Raw genomic sequence first — 13,957 nt, forward strand, 5'->3', positions numbered from 1 at the left:
TTGTAAACATGATCCCAAATAGTTGCCCGTGATCCCAAATAGTTGCTTTGGTTAAATATAGGTAACACATTCAATTACTTGGCTTGTTAAAGTGTTTAAAGTTATCTGTAATAATCAAAGACTTATAAAATTTTGGAATATCTTAGTTTTGAAGGAAGTGCAATAGATCATCTAGACCATCCTCCTGGTCAAAATTGATCCAAACCCTGTTAAGGTTGCTCAAAACTTTGTCCACTCAGTTTTTTAAAATCTGAAAATATTAAGACTACACAGTGTCTGTGAGCAGCCTGTGCCAGTGTTTGAATGTGTCCAGAGGGAAAATACTTTTCCTAATATCTGACCCAGCTTTACTGCCTTGCACCTTGTGTCAATGGTCCCTTATTCTTTTCGTGTGATCAAGACGCATAACTGCAAATCTGAAATTATTTGCACAGCCTTTGAGTAATTTTATTGCCATCATAGGAAAGATTGTATGGGAATCCCCAATGCACTGTAAAAATCAGATAAGTTTGGTGTCTCTATGTCTAACAATACATGCATATGTGTTATACTATATATATATATAATATTTGTGCAAGTGTAATACATTCAGATATGTAGTATATACAATCATACACATGTTCATGTATGTGATGGATGTACATTTGCATGAACACACGGGTATAAGGACAGTGCAAAGACTGTGTGTTTGTGTCTGTGTGGGCCTTTAGCCAGCACTGCTCAGTGAGATGAGAGCACAGGTCTGGCAGGACTGTGCACAGCCAGTCCATCACCTGCTTTTTAAGCAAACCCAGGGCATTACTGCCCCAGCGTGGTGGATCGTGCTCTTGCAAGTGCCTTGAAAATTGCAGGTCTGGAATTCACTTAATTTTTTTCACACTTTGATCCTTAAAGCTTTACCACATTGATACAAATTCAAACAGAGTTTTGTTTCAATTTTCACTTCAGTTTCCCTGACCTCAAATAATAGGGGTGCTATTAGACTAGGCAGCTCCAAAAGAGACATAATGTGCTTTTTGTTTAAGAAACCATACACAAAAAACCCACACTGCAAATGAGTATGATCACCTCAACACAGATGTTTAGAACATTTGTTGGAAGTCGTGTGTTCCTTGTGATTTCCTTTGTTTGCTCAATCAGCTTGCTTCTGCCTGGAGAGACCTTGTGGAGGCATTACCTCCACTCACACTGCGTTTTCCCAAATAACCCAAAGCATGTGCACTGAGAGGCTCTGGCCATCATTGCTACCCTTAGATGGCTGCAATTCTTGCACCTGTATAGCTGATAAGGCCTTACTGTATCTGATTTACAGGCTTTCAGACCAATCTCATTGTCCTGAGTGAGCCATATGAAGTCAAATGACAGTACTGTGGGCACTACAACAGCGACCTCAGGCCAGGAGAACATCACATTCCTATGTCAGGGCCATAGGCACTTTAGCTGGGAAAAATCTTGACCTGAATTTGAAGGTGTGTATGGGCTCAGTCAGCCTCCATGCCAGGCTTTTTCTGAAAACTTTAATCCAACCCATCTCAATGGGAGGCAAGTTTCAGCTGGCATTAGGGCCTGGTGTTCTTGCTTGCCAGGCACAATGCCAGGAAGATGGAGCTCGTGACTGCAGAGGTAGAGAGAGCCACCAGACCGCCAGGGGCTCATGAGTTTTATTTATTGTGATGCTCAGCCAGAACATCCATTGCATTCGACTGTTCTTACAGCCTGAGGGTGCAGGTAAAATATGAACTGGGATATAGGGCTTGAATTTTATAGGGCTGCAACATGCTGAAGGGGATTTATCTATATTACATTTGTTTACAGCCATTTGTAGTGCTGAAGATAATTTCTCCCAGAAGAAACTGGGCTTTTAAGGTCTGTTTGTAATACTCAAATCCTTTTATAATGTAAACAAGAAATAAGAATGAGAACAGTGGTTCTGACTTACGGAATTTTGTTTGCTCAGACAAGTGCATTACTTTTGTGTTTCCTCCTGGTTTTGTAGAAAGATTTCTGAAAACCTGATGCAATAGTTCAATTAATCATACCTTAATAAATGTACTGCACAAAGATAGGTAGTTTATATTATAATCATTACTGAATCAATTCATCTATTTCCTAATGATTAATTCAAACCTCAGTATAGAGTTTATGTTTGCCAAGGCACTGCTGTGGGACAGTATTGTTTCAAGCTCACTTGGAAGTGTTATTTAGAAAAAGGGTAGAAGGAATGTGGAAATACATTTGGAAAATAAAATGTTGTTAAGATATTTGCTTTATTGGAAAAAGAATGATATTTCATGCATTTACATAGCCAGTTAAGACATTAACAGGGGTGGACTTAGCAGAAGGTAGAATTTAATGGGACTACTGCCGACAGTGAGTGTGCAGCAAGAGAGAATGTAGTTCTCATTAACTGAAGAAAATATAATTGATATACTTCTGGGCTATAGCAAATTTTCTCTTTGGTCCAGAAGGTAGTTATATTTATTTTGTATAGCACAACAGCAAAAAAGAAGCAGCATTGTTGCAACTCAGCTAAGCTGATGAGAAGTTGCCAATGTTTTCTTTTCCTGCTGTCCACAGGGGAACACCCCCTGCCAGTGGGCAGCTTTTTGTCAAGGAAATAATTTTGTGTTTAACTCTCCTGACATGTCTCACAGACCATAAACCTCAGGAGTTGCTAGAAGCTGTTTTTCAGACAGTCACTGCTACTTCAGGTCTATTGGAACTATTCTTAGGTTTTGTTTTACAATTTTTGGAACTAGAAACTATCAATAGTCACTGAACTTTGTCTTTAGATATTCCATGCTGGCTCTTGATGGGCTCTGGGAGCCTACCCACAGTCCTGCAGGGACTCCACTGTAACTCAGTCCCCATTGTTACAGCTCCCTCTTTTCCCCTTACCTCCTGAGTCACCTGAACTAAGAAGCACCTGAGGTTTCATTTGAAGACTAACTTCTCCAGGTTGTTTTCACCTTTGCTATTAGACAGAATTTATACAAGTAACTACAGGTCTGTATCAATCAGAACAGGGTGCATACAGATATTTTTCAGTCCCATTATAAAGTCAATTAAAATTGTTTAGGTGTACAGGAAGGAAAACTCACTCTAAGTCACAGGAATGGATTGATTTCAGAGTCTCTACAATGCATCCTGTGAATGCAAACACAATTTACTTGTGAAAAATTCCAAGTTCTCTTTGCTATAGTCTATTAAAAAAGATGGATATCTAATACCATCTGTCATCTTCTGATCTGCATCCTGGGATCTGCAGGTACAGAGACAGCTTTATCTTTTGCTGCATCAACTGATGGTATTCATTGTGCAGAGAGGAATCCCAGGATGACAAACTCTTGGCTGGGAGCTGTTGGCTGTGCTAGAACACCACCATAAAATTTACAGACATTGAAAATGATGACTTGAAATATATTTATTTTAGTTAAAGTTGAATTCCTGCCTAAACTAACTATGTAAACCAATAAACCTAAAAATAAATGGGTAACCTCAATAATGTACTTTTCAAAAGTAGTGTTAGATGAAAGGGAAGGATAAGTAAGCAAAAACAGTTTATTGGGAGGCATGTTTATGGCAACCTTGCAGTTCCTAAGACTGCCTCCAAATTTTTCAAGGTGTTTTGTTCTGGTTTTTTTTTTTTTTTGGTTGTTTTGTTTTGTTTTGTTTTTTGGTTTTTTTGTTGTTTTTTTTTTTTCCCCAGAAGAACTGGAATTACTTGTAACAGAGCTACTGCAGTACAGTGACTGCCGTTCTGCAGCTCGGGTACTGCTCTCTGTATGAAATCAAATAAAAGAAACACATACATTTGAAGTAATTTCAGCAAGTCTGACAACAAGAGTATCTCTTAAAAAGAATTTTAATCCTTTTCAATTACGTGTAACTTTATTGGCCTATCAAGCTCCTAAGGTAACCCCTAAGGACCATGACATGCCACCATCCTATGAGATGATGTTGGAGCAGGGAGGTGAGGATATCTCACTGGGATCAACAACATGGATCCTGTTCCTAAAACAATCTCCTTCGTATTAAATTTTGGCTGGTGATTAGAAAATTCACCTGCATAAAATAAAAATATCGCAGTGTTTGCCTAATGCAACAATTGAATTTGAGGTTTAATGAATAATAATTCTGCAAGCTGTTAAATCTACTGGAACTACTGGATTTTATAGTCTAAATACAAGTGTTATGGGGTTTAAATTGTAATATTCACAATTATCTAAAACTGGAATCTTACAAAAGTACTCTGAAAATGTGAATACTTCTGCAGAGAAGAGCACTTGGCATATTTTTATGTGCAATTGCCAGCAATTCTTGCTAGCTCAATACTCCATGGAGACCTCATTGCTGACCCAATAAGGGATTTACACTTTCTCAAGATCTTGAACTACAATAGCTTGGGCCAAGGTTGTCCTCCATTTAAAGCAAATATATGCCTCTGAAACAGCATTCAGAGTTTTCAGAGACTAGGAGGGGAGCCTAGATGGCTTACTGTAATGTGTGCTATGGATATTTAATCAGAAGGGACAAAATTTGCAGACACATGGAACATTCATGAGTGAATACAGGCTAACTTGCAACATTAGAAGACCGATAGGCACTTTGGGAATGATTTTGTCTTTATTTCTTTCCAGACATACTGAGAAATATTTCTTGGTATAGCCAGGGCTGTTTTTTAACACTCTTGATGGTACTAGGTCAGTGGCCTCCTGTAGGGTAAGAGAGAAGCCTCTGCTGAAGGATTACAGCCACTGATACCACAGTCCCAGGCAGTTTAGTTTCCTCAAATAAAAGTGTGATGTCCACTTTAGAGGGAAGTAACTCACAGAATTCTAAAATTATGCTGACAGATTGAAGCACAAAGTCATTTCTAGAAGAAACATTTTCTTTTGAGAAACAGAATCAACATGTTGGGATAGACCATATGTGCTCTAGCACAGCCACATAAAGTAGTCTTGAATCTTTTACTGCCAACATGATTTGATAGCAACTTGATATTGTACCTTATCTTCAGTTCACCAGAAAAATTTGCCCATGCTGTATGTATTTTTAAAAATTCACTGTTTCACTGATATTTCTCCATTCAAAAGAGGATATTGTGACCCAGCTACAGAGCCTCAGTTTACCATTAGGAGATGGAGGGACTGAATGAATTGGGCTACAGACAGGAGAGACTCAGTGAATGTCCCTATTGGAACTTTTAGAACAGCAGTTCTAAAGAACAAACCCATAGCAGTGCCTTTTGCAGTGAAGACATTAACTCATGAAATCCCATGGGTTTTCTCTACTGAAGTTGATTACATCATTGGAGTTCTGGTAAAGTTACACAAAATCTTCTTTGAAAACAATAAAATACTCCCTTTGAGAAAGAACTGAAGTTTTCTCTTTGTTAATTCCTCAAACTACTTAATTGAGCATATTGACATCAATTAGTATAATTTTCTCCTGGCACAAATGAAGAAGCTGAAGTAGAGAGACTTGAGCTGGTTTAACAAGGGTCATAGGAAAATACATCTATTTGTACTTGAGAGTGAGTAGGTTTTGCCTACTAACAAAAAGTTTTTGGACTGTTTGTCACTTTACTTATGCCCTTTGCCCTTTGCAAACCTACTAGAATATACTTGTTATAAAGCACAATTAAATATCAGAATGGTATAAGAGTGTTCATATATAAAAGGGCATAAAAATTGCTATTAACATTGATAATTATTTATCTGCTGCATTTTACTTTGACTACAATATGAACTGATCTTCTTCAATTACTTTGATTGGAGTTCCACTGATTAAAGGAGCAAAGTGTAAATGTGAAGGGGCTAAATCACAGAATATTCAAAAGCTTAAAACAAAACAAAATACTACTAAAATACATCTCCTTGGACAGAGAAAGCACTGAAAATTTGTCCTTTTTGATCCCTACTGCACTGTCATATGGTGACAAGACAGTGACAAGAACAGAAAGACGAATGGGAAATTTGGCTTTTTGCAAAAATTGAAACAAGAGGATAAGTGAAATATTTTGAAGTACTCATGGTAACTAGAAACAAGAGGAAAAAAAGAAATATTTTGAGGTTACTCATATACCAGGGAAGAAAAGTGCATGGGATTCCTTGGCTTTCTAAGAGCACAGAGCTTAAGGTACACACCTCAGCCTTGATTAACTTCTGTTTTGATATGAGCTTCTGAAACACAAGTAGTTTTCCAAGCACAAACTTTGTGAATTCCATTTTCCACAAACCAAATTAAAATTTAAGCAGGAACATAAGTACTTAGACAGATTATTTACACCAGGCAGTTTCTAACAAATTTTAAAAAGCATTAAATATTTACATGCAAAACTAGCAATTTACACTATAAGAACAATTTCTTCTGTTCTGCAAATGAGTACAGTTTCAGATTACGTGGCTTGTAATGTATTAATTATAATGTTCAGATAGAAATTTCAAGCCTGAGGGAAATCTCTAAGAAGCAAATGCAAGATTTTGTTGTACTAAACTGCATTTTGGGACACAGAAGTCATGAGAACATGTTCTTAGTAAATTACAAGATACAGCTGCTATAGCTGAAGTACTGCCAAGATCAAGCAATGTATTTTAAGCTTTGAAAACATATTATTGAAAATATATGCTCACCCCAATGTACTAAGACATGAGAATGAACTTCTCTTTATCATAAATAGGTCCTGGTTTGTCAACAAGAATTTAGTTGCCATGTGCTTGGTAACAGTTTTTCTCACATTTGTGGTAGATTTGGTTAATGGGTGGTTTTGTTCATGCTGACCCACAACAGCTCTAATGAAGAAGGAAAAGTGAAATATTGGTGCAGAGCAAAGAAGAACCCAACTCATCCACCATCCCTGGGGGATGGGCTGGATTCTTGGGAAAGCAAGTTAGATCCTGCCCATCTCAGTGACTCTCCTCATCAGTTCAAGCCCTTCCAAAGAGATGATCATTTGTGATGGTTCATGGCCTTGCAGTGTTCATCAGCTGGGTGCTGATTTCTGACAAGCTGGGATTTCTCACACCTCAATAGAAATGTTGCTAACAGCCACAGTGGATTCTTCAGAGTAACAGGAGATAAATGGTCACTTCTACTGTATGACTCATCTGGGATGCTTGTCTACCACAAGATGACACTGAACACAAAGAAAGCCTAGACAGGCTCAGTTGCATACGTCTTCATGGCTGTCATCTAAAATCAGATGAATCTGTAGATTCCACTTCTAAAACCAGGAGCATTCACTGGCTTGACCTGTTGGTGCTCTAAAATATGGTGGAATGCAGCAGATTTTTACCTGGAATGTCAGAATCTTAATTTGAAATCCTGTAGCTTTTTCTCAGCACCTGTCACTGTAAATCTTGCATTGCACGATTGGTCTCTAATAAAATTTCCAGTCCTCCACGATGTAAAAGCTTTTTCTCAATATTTAGATGTGATTCTGTTTCATCCAGAATAGTGTGAGAAAACCTTGGACAGACATTGATTTGGGGATTTTCTTACTTCATTGTCTTGTCTTCAGAAGTTCTCAAGTCCTTCCATACCTTTTAGTGAAATACATTTGGGTGAAACAGAAAGGAAATTCTCTAAGGGATGATGAAATTTACTCACCATATTTCCTAATTCAAGTTTAAGAAATATTCAGGGGAAAAAAATTGTATATAAATGCAATACTTCATAGCAGGTCTGGTTTAGATGTGGAAGCTGCTGCTACAGAAATGGAATTGCTCAGCTCAAGTAATTAACAAGATTTAAAGACACAATTAAGTAGGTAACAAGTCTATCTTGTTATCCTAATAATTCACAAAAAAATACAGAAATGCTTCCTGATAAAATTATTGTTTTATTAGAAACCAAAAGGAGAACTATGTAAGGTGACAATTATGTTGCTGCAGATGCTCTGAAACATCTAGCATCAGGCACAGTCACAGGAGAAAAAATACTTCGTCTTGAGTCTAATTAAGTGTGAAAAGACTTCTTTGAAATGTTATTAAGTTGTTTGTCCTAGGGCCAGTTCTCATAAGCCCTAGAAAAACACTTAATACACCCAAGGATAGCTCAGCTATACTTTGGGGGCATAAAATAAGCAGGATGGCTTCTGCTGTGGTGTTAGAAACAAAAAAGGGTTAATAAAGGCAAAATAACAAACAGAAAAACTCGAGCCAGGTACAGAGGTCTGCCCCTGGTAGAAACACTTCACACAAAAGCCCCTCTTCTCTTTTGTTCTGTTCTTTTCTACTTGATTGATCAGATGGGACTTTTTGGCTTCTATCCAATTAGATGTTCTCTGGTGTTTGGTGAAGTCCCTGAGGCCCTATGAGGTGGCTTTCCACCTAACAGTTGAGAGAAGCTTCTGGGCTTCTTTCCTTTTTTGGAGGACAAAGGTTAGTTTTTGCCACTCTGTCATTAGGGGGCGCATTCCTACAAAATGTTTTTTTAATATTAGTGTTGTTAGCAAATGAAAGTTTTTTACCACATCAGTCTTCCAAGCGGGAGCAGCCAAAGGTTCCCAGTGAAATACCAAAATGTTCATTCAATGGATCACAAAGGCATTTTTAGTCTGGTACGTTTATTTTTTTTTTAATCAGGATAATATATTTGGTATTGTGCTCATTTTAAATACTACATTGCTTGTCACACTACATTTGGCAATAGACCTCTTCAAATATATTTAACAAATTGTTCCATGAGTAATAACTACATATAAAATAGCTTCAATGATTAAAAAATTCATATGTACTTTCTTCATGAAATACAATACATACATTATGATCTTATAGTTTTAAGGTACATCAAATTTTGGGTTTAAACAAATTCACAGTGTACATTTTACCTCTGTAATAAAAATCTTCACTTTAAAAGAGCCTGGACCTCAAACTGTGTATATGTATTTCCTCTCTCTGGGTTTATGGAGAGTGAGGGTTTACCATCAATGAGCAGTACAGCAGATCCAAATTGTGTATTACAATGACCAAAAATTAAGACTGCTGATTACTGAAAGTGAACACTGACTGTCCTTGATCCTGTTACCTCTGATCCTGACCAATTAATTTTCTGAGGAGCTTCTCTCAGATGGAAGATGTGCTTTGAGCAGCAGTGGCCTCTAGCATGGCCCTTCAGTGGAGCTGAATGAGCTGCCCACTGTTTCAGAAAACCAGGTCCAAAATACTCCAAAATACAGGTGCAACTTCAATTCAGAGGCCAGTCCTGCCCAAGGGAGATGGCCAGAGACCATCCAGAAGCCAAAAGGCAGTGAAGTTACCATCACACTGCCTTCCAGCCTAAGGTCACACCCTTTGCCTGTGCTCCACTACCTTTGAATCCTCACTTTCCTCCTTCTCCCTCAGAGGAAGGAGCCTTAGAAGTTTCTAAACCCTGAGTTCATTGCACCTGAGGCCCACAGGACACACATTGCTCCCCATATTCCATTTGTGGCTAAACTCTCGTGCCAAGATCTTCCTCCAAAGCATGACAAACACTCACAGGGCAGGCTGTCCTCAGTTCCCTACCTGTCTCCAAGTGATTTCAAAACCCATTCTAATATGTCTTTTTTCCCTGAAAATACACAGTGATTCTATCAACAATTTTTAAAAAAGAACTATCAAGAAATCCAGCTGGAAATTAATCTAGACCAAATAAAAATAATCTCCAGCCTAAAAGGGAAAGGCAGAAACATTCTAATACATTCCACAGTAATTAAGTTTCACAAAGCTAATTTTAAAGCAATTACTGACAAGCCTTTTTAAGTCTTGTTTCATACAAGTCTTTTACAGGTGTGTTATACACCTGGTTGCCATGTTATAATTTTTCACAGCCCTTTCACTAATCTCCAAAAAAAAAAAAAAAGCTTAAAGAAAAGCAGAGATGCCCAATGTAATGTATGTTTATAACACTTCCAGAATTAGTGATTGTCCAAAGAGAGAAACACAAATTACTGTATTAACCAAGGGAAAAATTACATGGAATTTATGCTGTTTCTGTCTGAAAGACAGAAACTGTCTGACTGTCCTACATGGACATTGTTACACAACAAACAGCCAGACAGAGCATGGGATAGCACATCTGCAGTTTAACAGAAAGAGACTTTTAACTATTGCAGTGGGCAGGGTGAAAGTGTTGGAGCTTTCTTTACCATGTGGAGTGAAGATTCTTCATTAAAAGATTCCTAAAGAATACAGCACAAGAGCGGAGCTGTCACCAGTGGAAAAAAGGACAAGAGATGAAAATCCATAGAAGATGAGATTTCATTATTCTTTTCAACAAGATTGTTTTGTTTGCTATCCATATGTCCAAAGAAAATTTAATAATTTAAACAGGTTTAACATAGAGAAACATGGTCCCCCATGCATGACATTCCCAGAATTCAAAGAGAGGTTTGCACCTAATATTTTAGTATCTTCCACCTCAAATAAAAATGTTGCATTCAAACCCCTAACCTGCAGTTTGGGAGGTTCAGTTCAACACATAAAAGCTGGGGAACTTGGGAATTCTGAAACAGATTGGAACACCAAGGGTTAATTATTTTGGATTAAAGAAGGTTTTCTTCCAGCCTCCCAGGCTCAGAAATAGCATTTCAATAAACTGGTGAAAAATATTTTTTTTCCTAATGAACTAACTCCCATTGGAACCCAGGGTATCCTTGCAGGACAGTCCAGTGCTGACAGGGATCAGTAGGGGAAAGGACAACACAGTGCTCTGAGTGTCCTGATATCTAACTCTACATGGAAACGTTCATAAGTTTATTTTAATATCCTACACATTCTTTAAAAAGGGAGTTAGCTTTTTTTAATTTTTTTGCTAGTTGGGAATGCTGGAAAAATTAAATAGCTTTTGATATATGTATATGTATAAAAGCCTGGATTTTTCTCTTTTGCTTCACTAAAATATACGTAATGGTTACAAAAGGACATTTGCAAAAAATAAACAGTTAACATAGGAAAAGTTTAGACCTATGCTTTTAATCTTTCGTGACTGAGCTCATTAGGATTCCACTGGAATTCTAGATGGTAAATTGAGAACTTAAATTATCTCATATCAACTATTCTTCAGCAGGTAAAGAATAAATATTTTTACTGAAGTGGTATGATCTTCCTACTGTAGACCTAGAGGATTTGCCACTGTATTTTTTTCAGTAAAGAATTGGAATGATTTAATTTCTGAATCTTTTTTAGAAATGTCAGCTAGACTTTAGGAAAACAGAAATATGGCTTTAAGTGAATTGTTAACATTCTGTTGCATATCTTATTTTGGTTATCTCTTGCTTTCTTCTTCCTTAGAGTCAAGTGACAGTTTTTCCCCAAGTTTCCTTATAAGTTCTGCCAGATCTTCAGAATTCTGAGATTTTTCCTCAAGGAGTTCATACCGGAGACTTGAAATGTCCTGTTTAATTTCCTTCAATTCACCTGTAACAGATTTTAAAAGATCACAATATTAAGAAACAAAAGAAAAAAACCAGCATACCCAAGTATCACACAATTATGGTTTTTTTCTGCATTTCTTTGTTGAAACAGAGGAAGTAGATATTCTGCTGCCCACTGGTGAACCATAGGATAGTCTGAATTGGAAGGGACCTACAATGACCATTGAATCCAGCTTTAAATGAATGCCCACATGGGGATTAAAACCGAAATCTTGATGTTATTAGCACCATGCTCTGACCAGCTGAGCTAACCTCAGTGGAATGGTGTCTTGGGGACAGGAATATGAAGATGCAGTTCAGGAATCAAACAAATCTGAAGGCAAAAGTGTGAGAGACCACGAGTTCACAAAACTCACATGATGTATTTAATGGAAGATGCTGTTCTGCTGCAAGAGAGATCACAGAATCATAGTCACAGAATCATTTAGGTTGGAAAAGACCTCTAAAATCACTGAATCCAATCATTTATCCAGCACTGCCCAGCCCACCAGATCTTTAAGGAACTAGATGATCTTTAAGGGCCTTTCCAATCCAAACTATTCTATGATTCTATTATTATACATGTAGCAACACATTTTAATGCTTGTCAGATCTGTAGTAGTTTTTTACAGGAGAGAAGAGACATAAATCCCATCGCCTCATCAAAAGCATGTTAATTTTACCTCTTACACTTGCAAACATGTGAATTGAATAAAGTATTTTGGAAATATGTAACCACTTTAGTCTGTTTTGATTCTCTGATGAAACATACAATTCATCAACATACTCACCTTCATTGACTTCATCACTTTCCTTATCTATCTGAGCTTTCAACACGTATCTTTTAATAAGACGCTTCATTATTTTCTGCAGAGAAGAAACAAAGAAAGCAAAAAAGAGTTTTCTTAGTTGGACTAGTATTGTTATGACATTTCAAAGTAAGAGCTCTTATTCTGATTTCAGCTGGGACAGAGTTCATTTTCCCCTTAGTAACTGGTACAGTGTGAGTTTTGGGTTTAGCATGAGAAGAGTGTTGATAACACACTGGTGTGTTAGGTTGCTGAGCAGTGATTACCCAAAGGCAAGGATTTTCCATGCTTCCTGCTCTGCTGCTGAGCAGGTGCACAGGAAGCTGGGAGGGAGAATAGTTGGGACAGCTGAACCAAGCTGGCTGAGGAATATTTCATACCATAGAGCATCATGCCCAATATAGAAACTGGGGGGGGGGGGCTTGGCCTTGAGAGGTGATCACTGTTCCTCTATCTCTCCTTTTCATTACTACTGCTATTACCACTACTACTATTTTTTTTTGTTTTATTTAAATTAGTGAAGTATTATTATCTCAACTCACAAGTTTAACCTTTTATGATTCTTCTCCTCATCCCATACACTTGGAAGGGGTAGTGTGGGGCAGTGAGTAAGCAACTGTGTGGCACTTAGTTGTCAGATGGGTTAATTATGACACCTCTGTTACCTTCTGCTGCATTCAGATACCTCAGTGTAGAACTTGACAAGTTGAATAAATTGAATGTAAAAATCTCTGCTTTCATCTACAGGTGATATTTAACCTTTATGATTCTGTATATATATATATATATATACACTTGAAAGTTAGAGAACTAGAGACAGTCTTATGAAAGTTATAATTCATAAGCCCTAACCTACTCCTGGAGCCTGTAAGAACTATTAATACAGTTGCACTTTTGAGCTCCAAGTAGATGAAGCCACCTGGCCTTTATTGCTACCCAAAAATTATAATGACCCTGCTTAGCATTGCTAGCTGCTAAATCCTTTTGTTGTCAGTTTATTTGTACCTATTTTGATATATTTGCTAAGTTATGTTTTCTCAGTGTAGGACTTGCCTAAAGAAAGTGGGATTCAAAATTCTAAGTTATTTAACTGTCTCACCTGGGACTCATCTAACCAAAGACAGATACTTTATAATGTAAATATAAATATCTGTCACCTTTATTTCCTGCTATGGATAAAATGAGCAAACCTGAGAGCGTAGCTCATCTGAGACAACTAAAACTGATCAAATAGCTTATACCATGAGAATGACCAACCTCTCTGCTAATAATACGGGGAATCTAGGCCAGCAAATTTATTGTAAATTTTACGTTTCCAGGAAAAAAATGAATTCTGGCCCTCATTCTCCCAACAGTTCAAATTACTTTAAAAAGAACAAGGTATCCAAGTACATTTTAGGATATGTATTTCTGCATTTGGGTTTAATATTTTCATAGGGTGTAGTCCATGACAACACAATACTTCTTAGTTTCCATTTTAAGATAGAAAACATTCATAGATTTATACATCTGCTTTTGTCTCCACAATAATAGAGCTGACCAGAGCTGGTTTTGAGGAGAGTCATCCCAGATTAGTGGTCCCAGGCCATCACTACAGTCACGCTTGCAAGCCAACAGCTGTACTGTTTATTATAATAATCCAAGAATGTTTCAAATACAAAGCCACACTAGATGTTTATGGGGTAGATTTTTAATCTTAGTATCTATCCCTGCATCATAATGAAATTGGCTGTGAAAAAGTGAGGGAGTT

General features: G+C 37.3%; 1 protein-coding gene across 1 annotated transcript in view; it reads right to left on the bottom strand.

The window, feature by feature from the left end:
• Positions 1-8,573: 8,573 nt before the first annotated feature.
• Positions 8,574-13,957, bottom strand: part of TRPC6 (transient receptor potential cation channel subfamily C member 6) — an 80,007-nt gene continuing 74,623 nt past the window's right edge. Inside the window, exons 11-12 of the mRNA XM_041417085.1 lie at positions 12,190-12,265; positions 8,574-11,402 (exon numbers count right to left, since the gene is read on the bottom strand). Of these exons, the coding sequence (XP_041273019.1) occupies positions 11,251-11,402; positions 12,190-12,265 (228 nt within the window). The 3' untranslated portion in view covers positions 8,574-11,250. The remainder of the gene's footprint in view (positions 11,403-12,189; positions 12,266-13,957) is intronic.

Source organism: Onychostruthus taczanowskii, unplaced genomic scaffold, assembly GCF_017590055.1.
Source record: "Onychostruthus taczanowskii isolate IOZ18803 unplaced genomic scaffold, ASM1759005v1 scaffold54, whole genome shotgun sequence".
Classification (NCBI taxonomy): Eukaryota; Metazoa; Chordata; class Aves; order Passeriformes; family Passeridae; genus Onychostruthus; species Onychostruthus taczanowskii.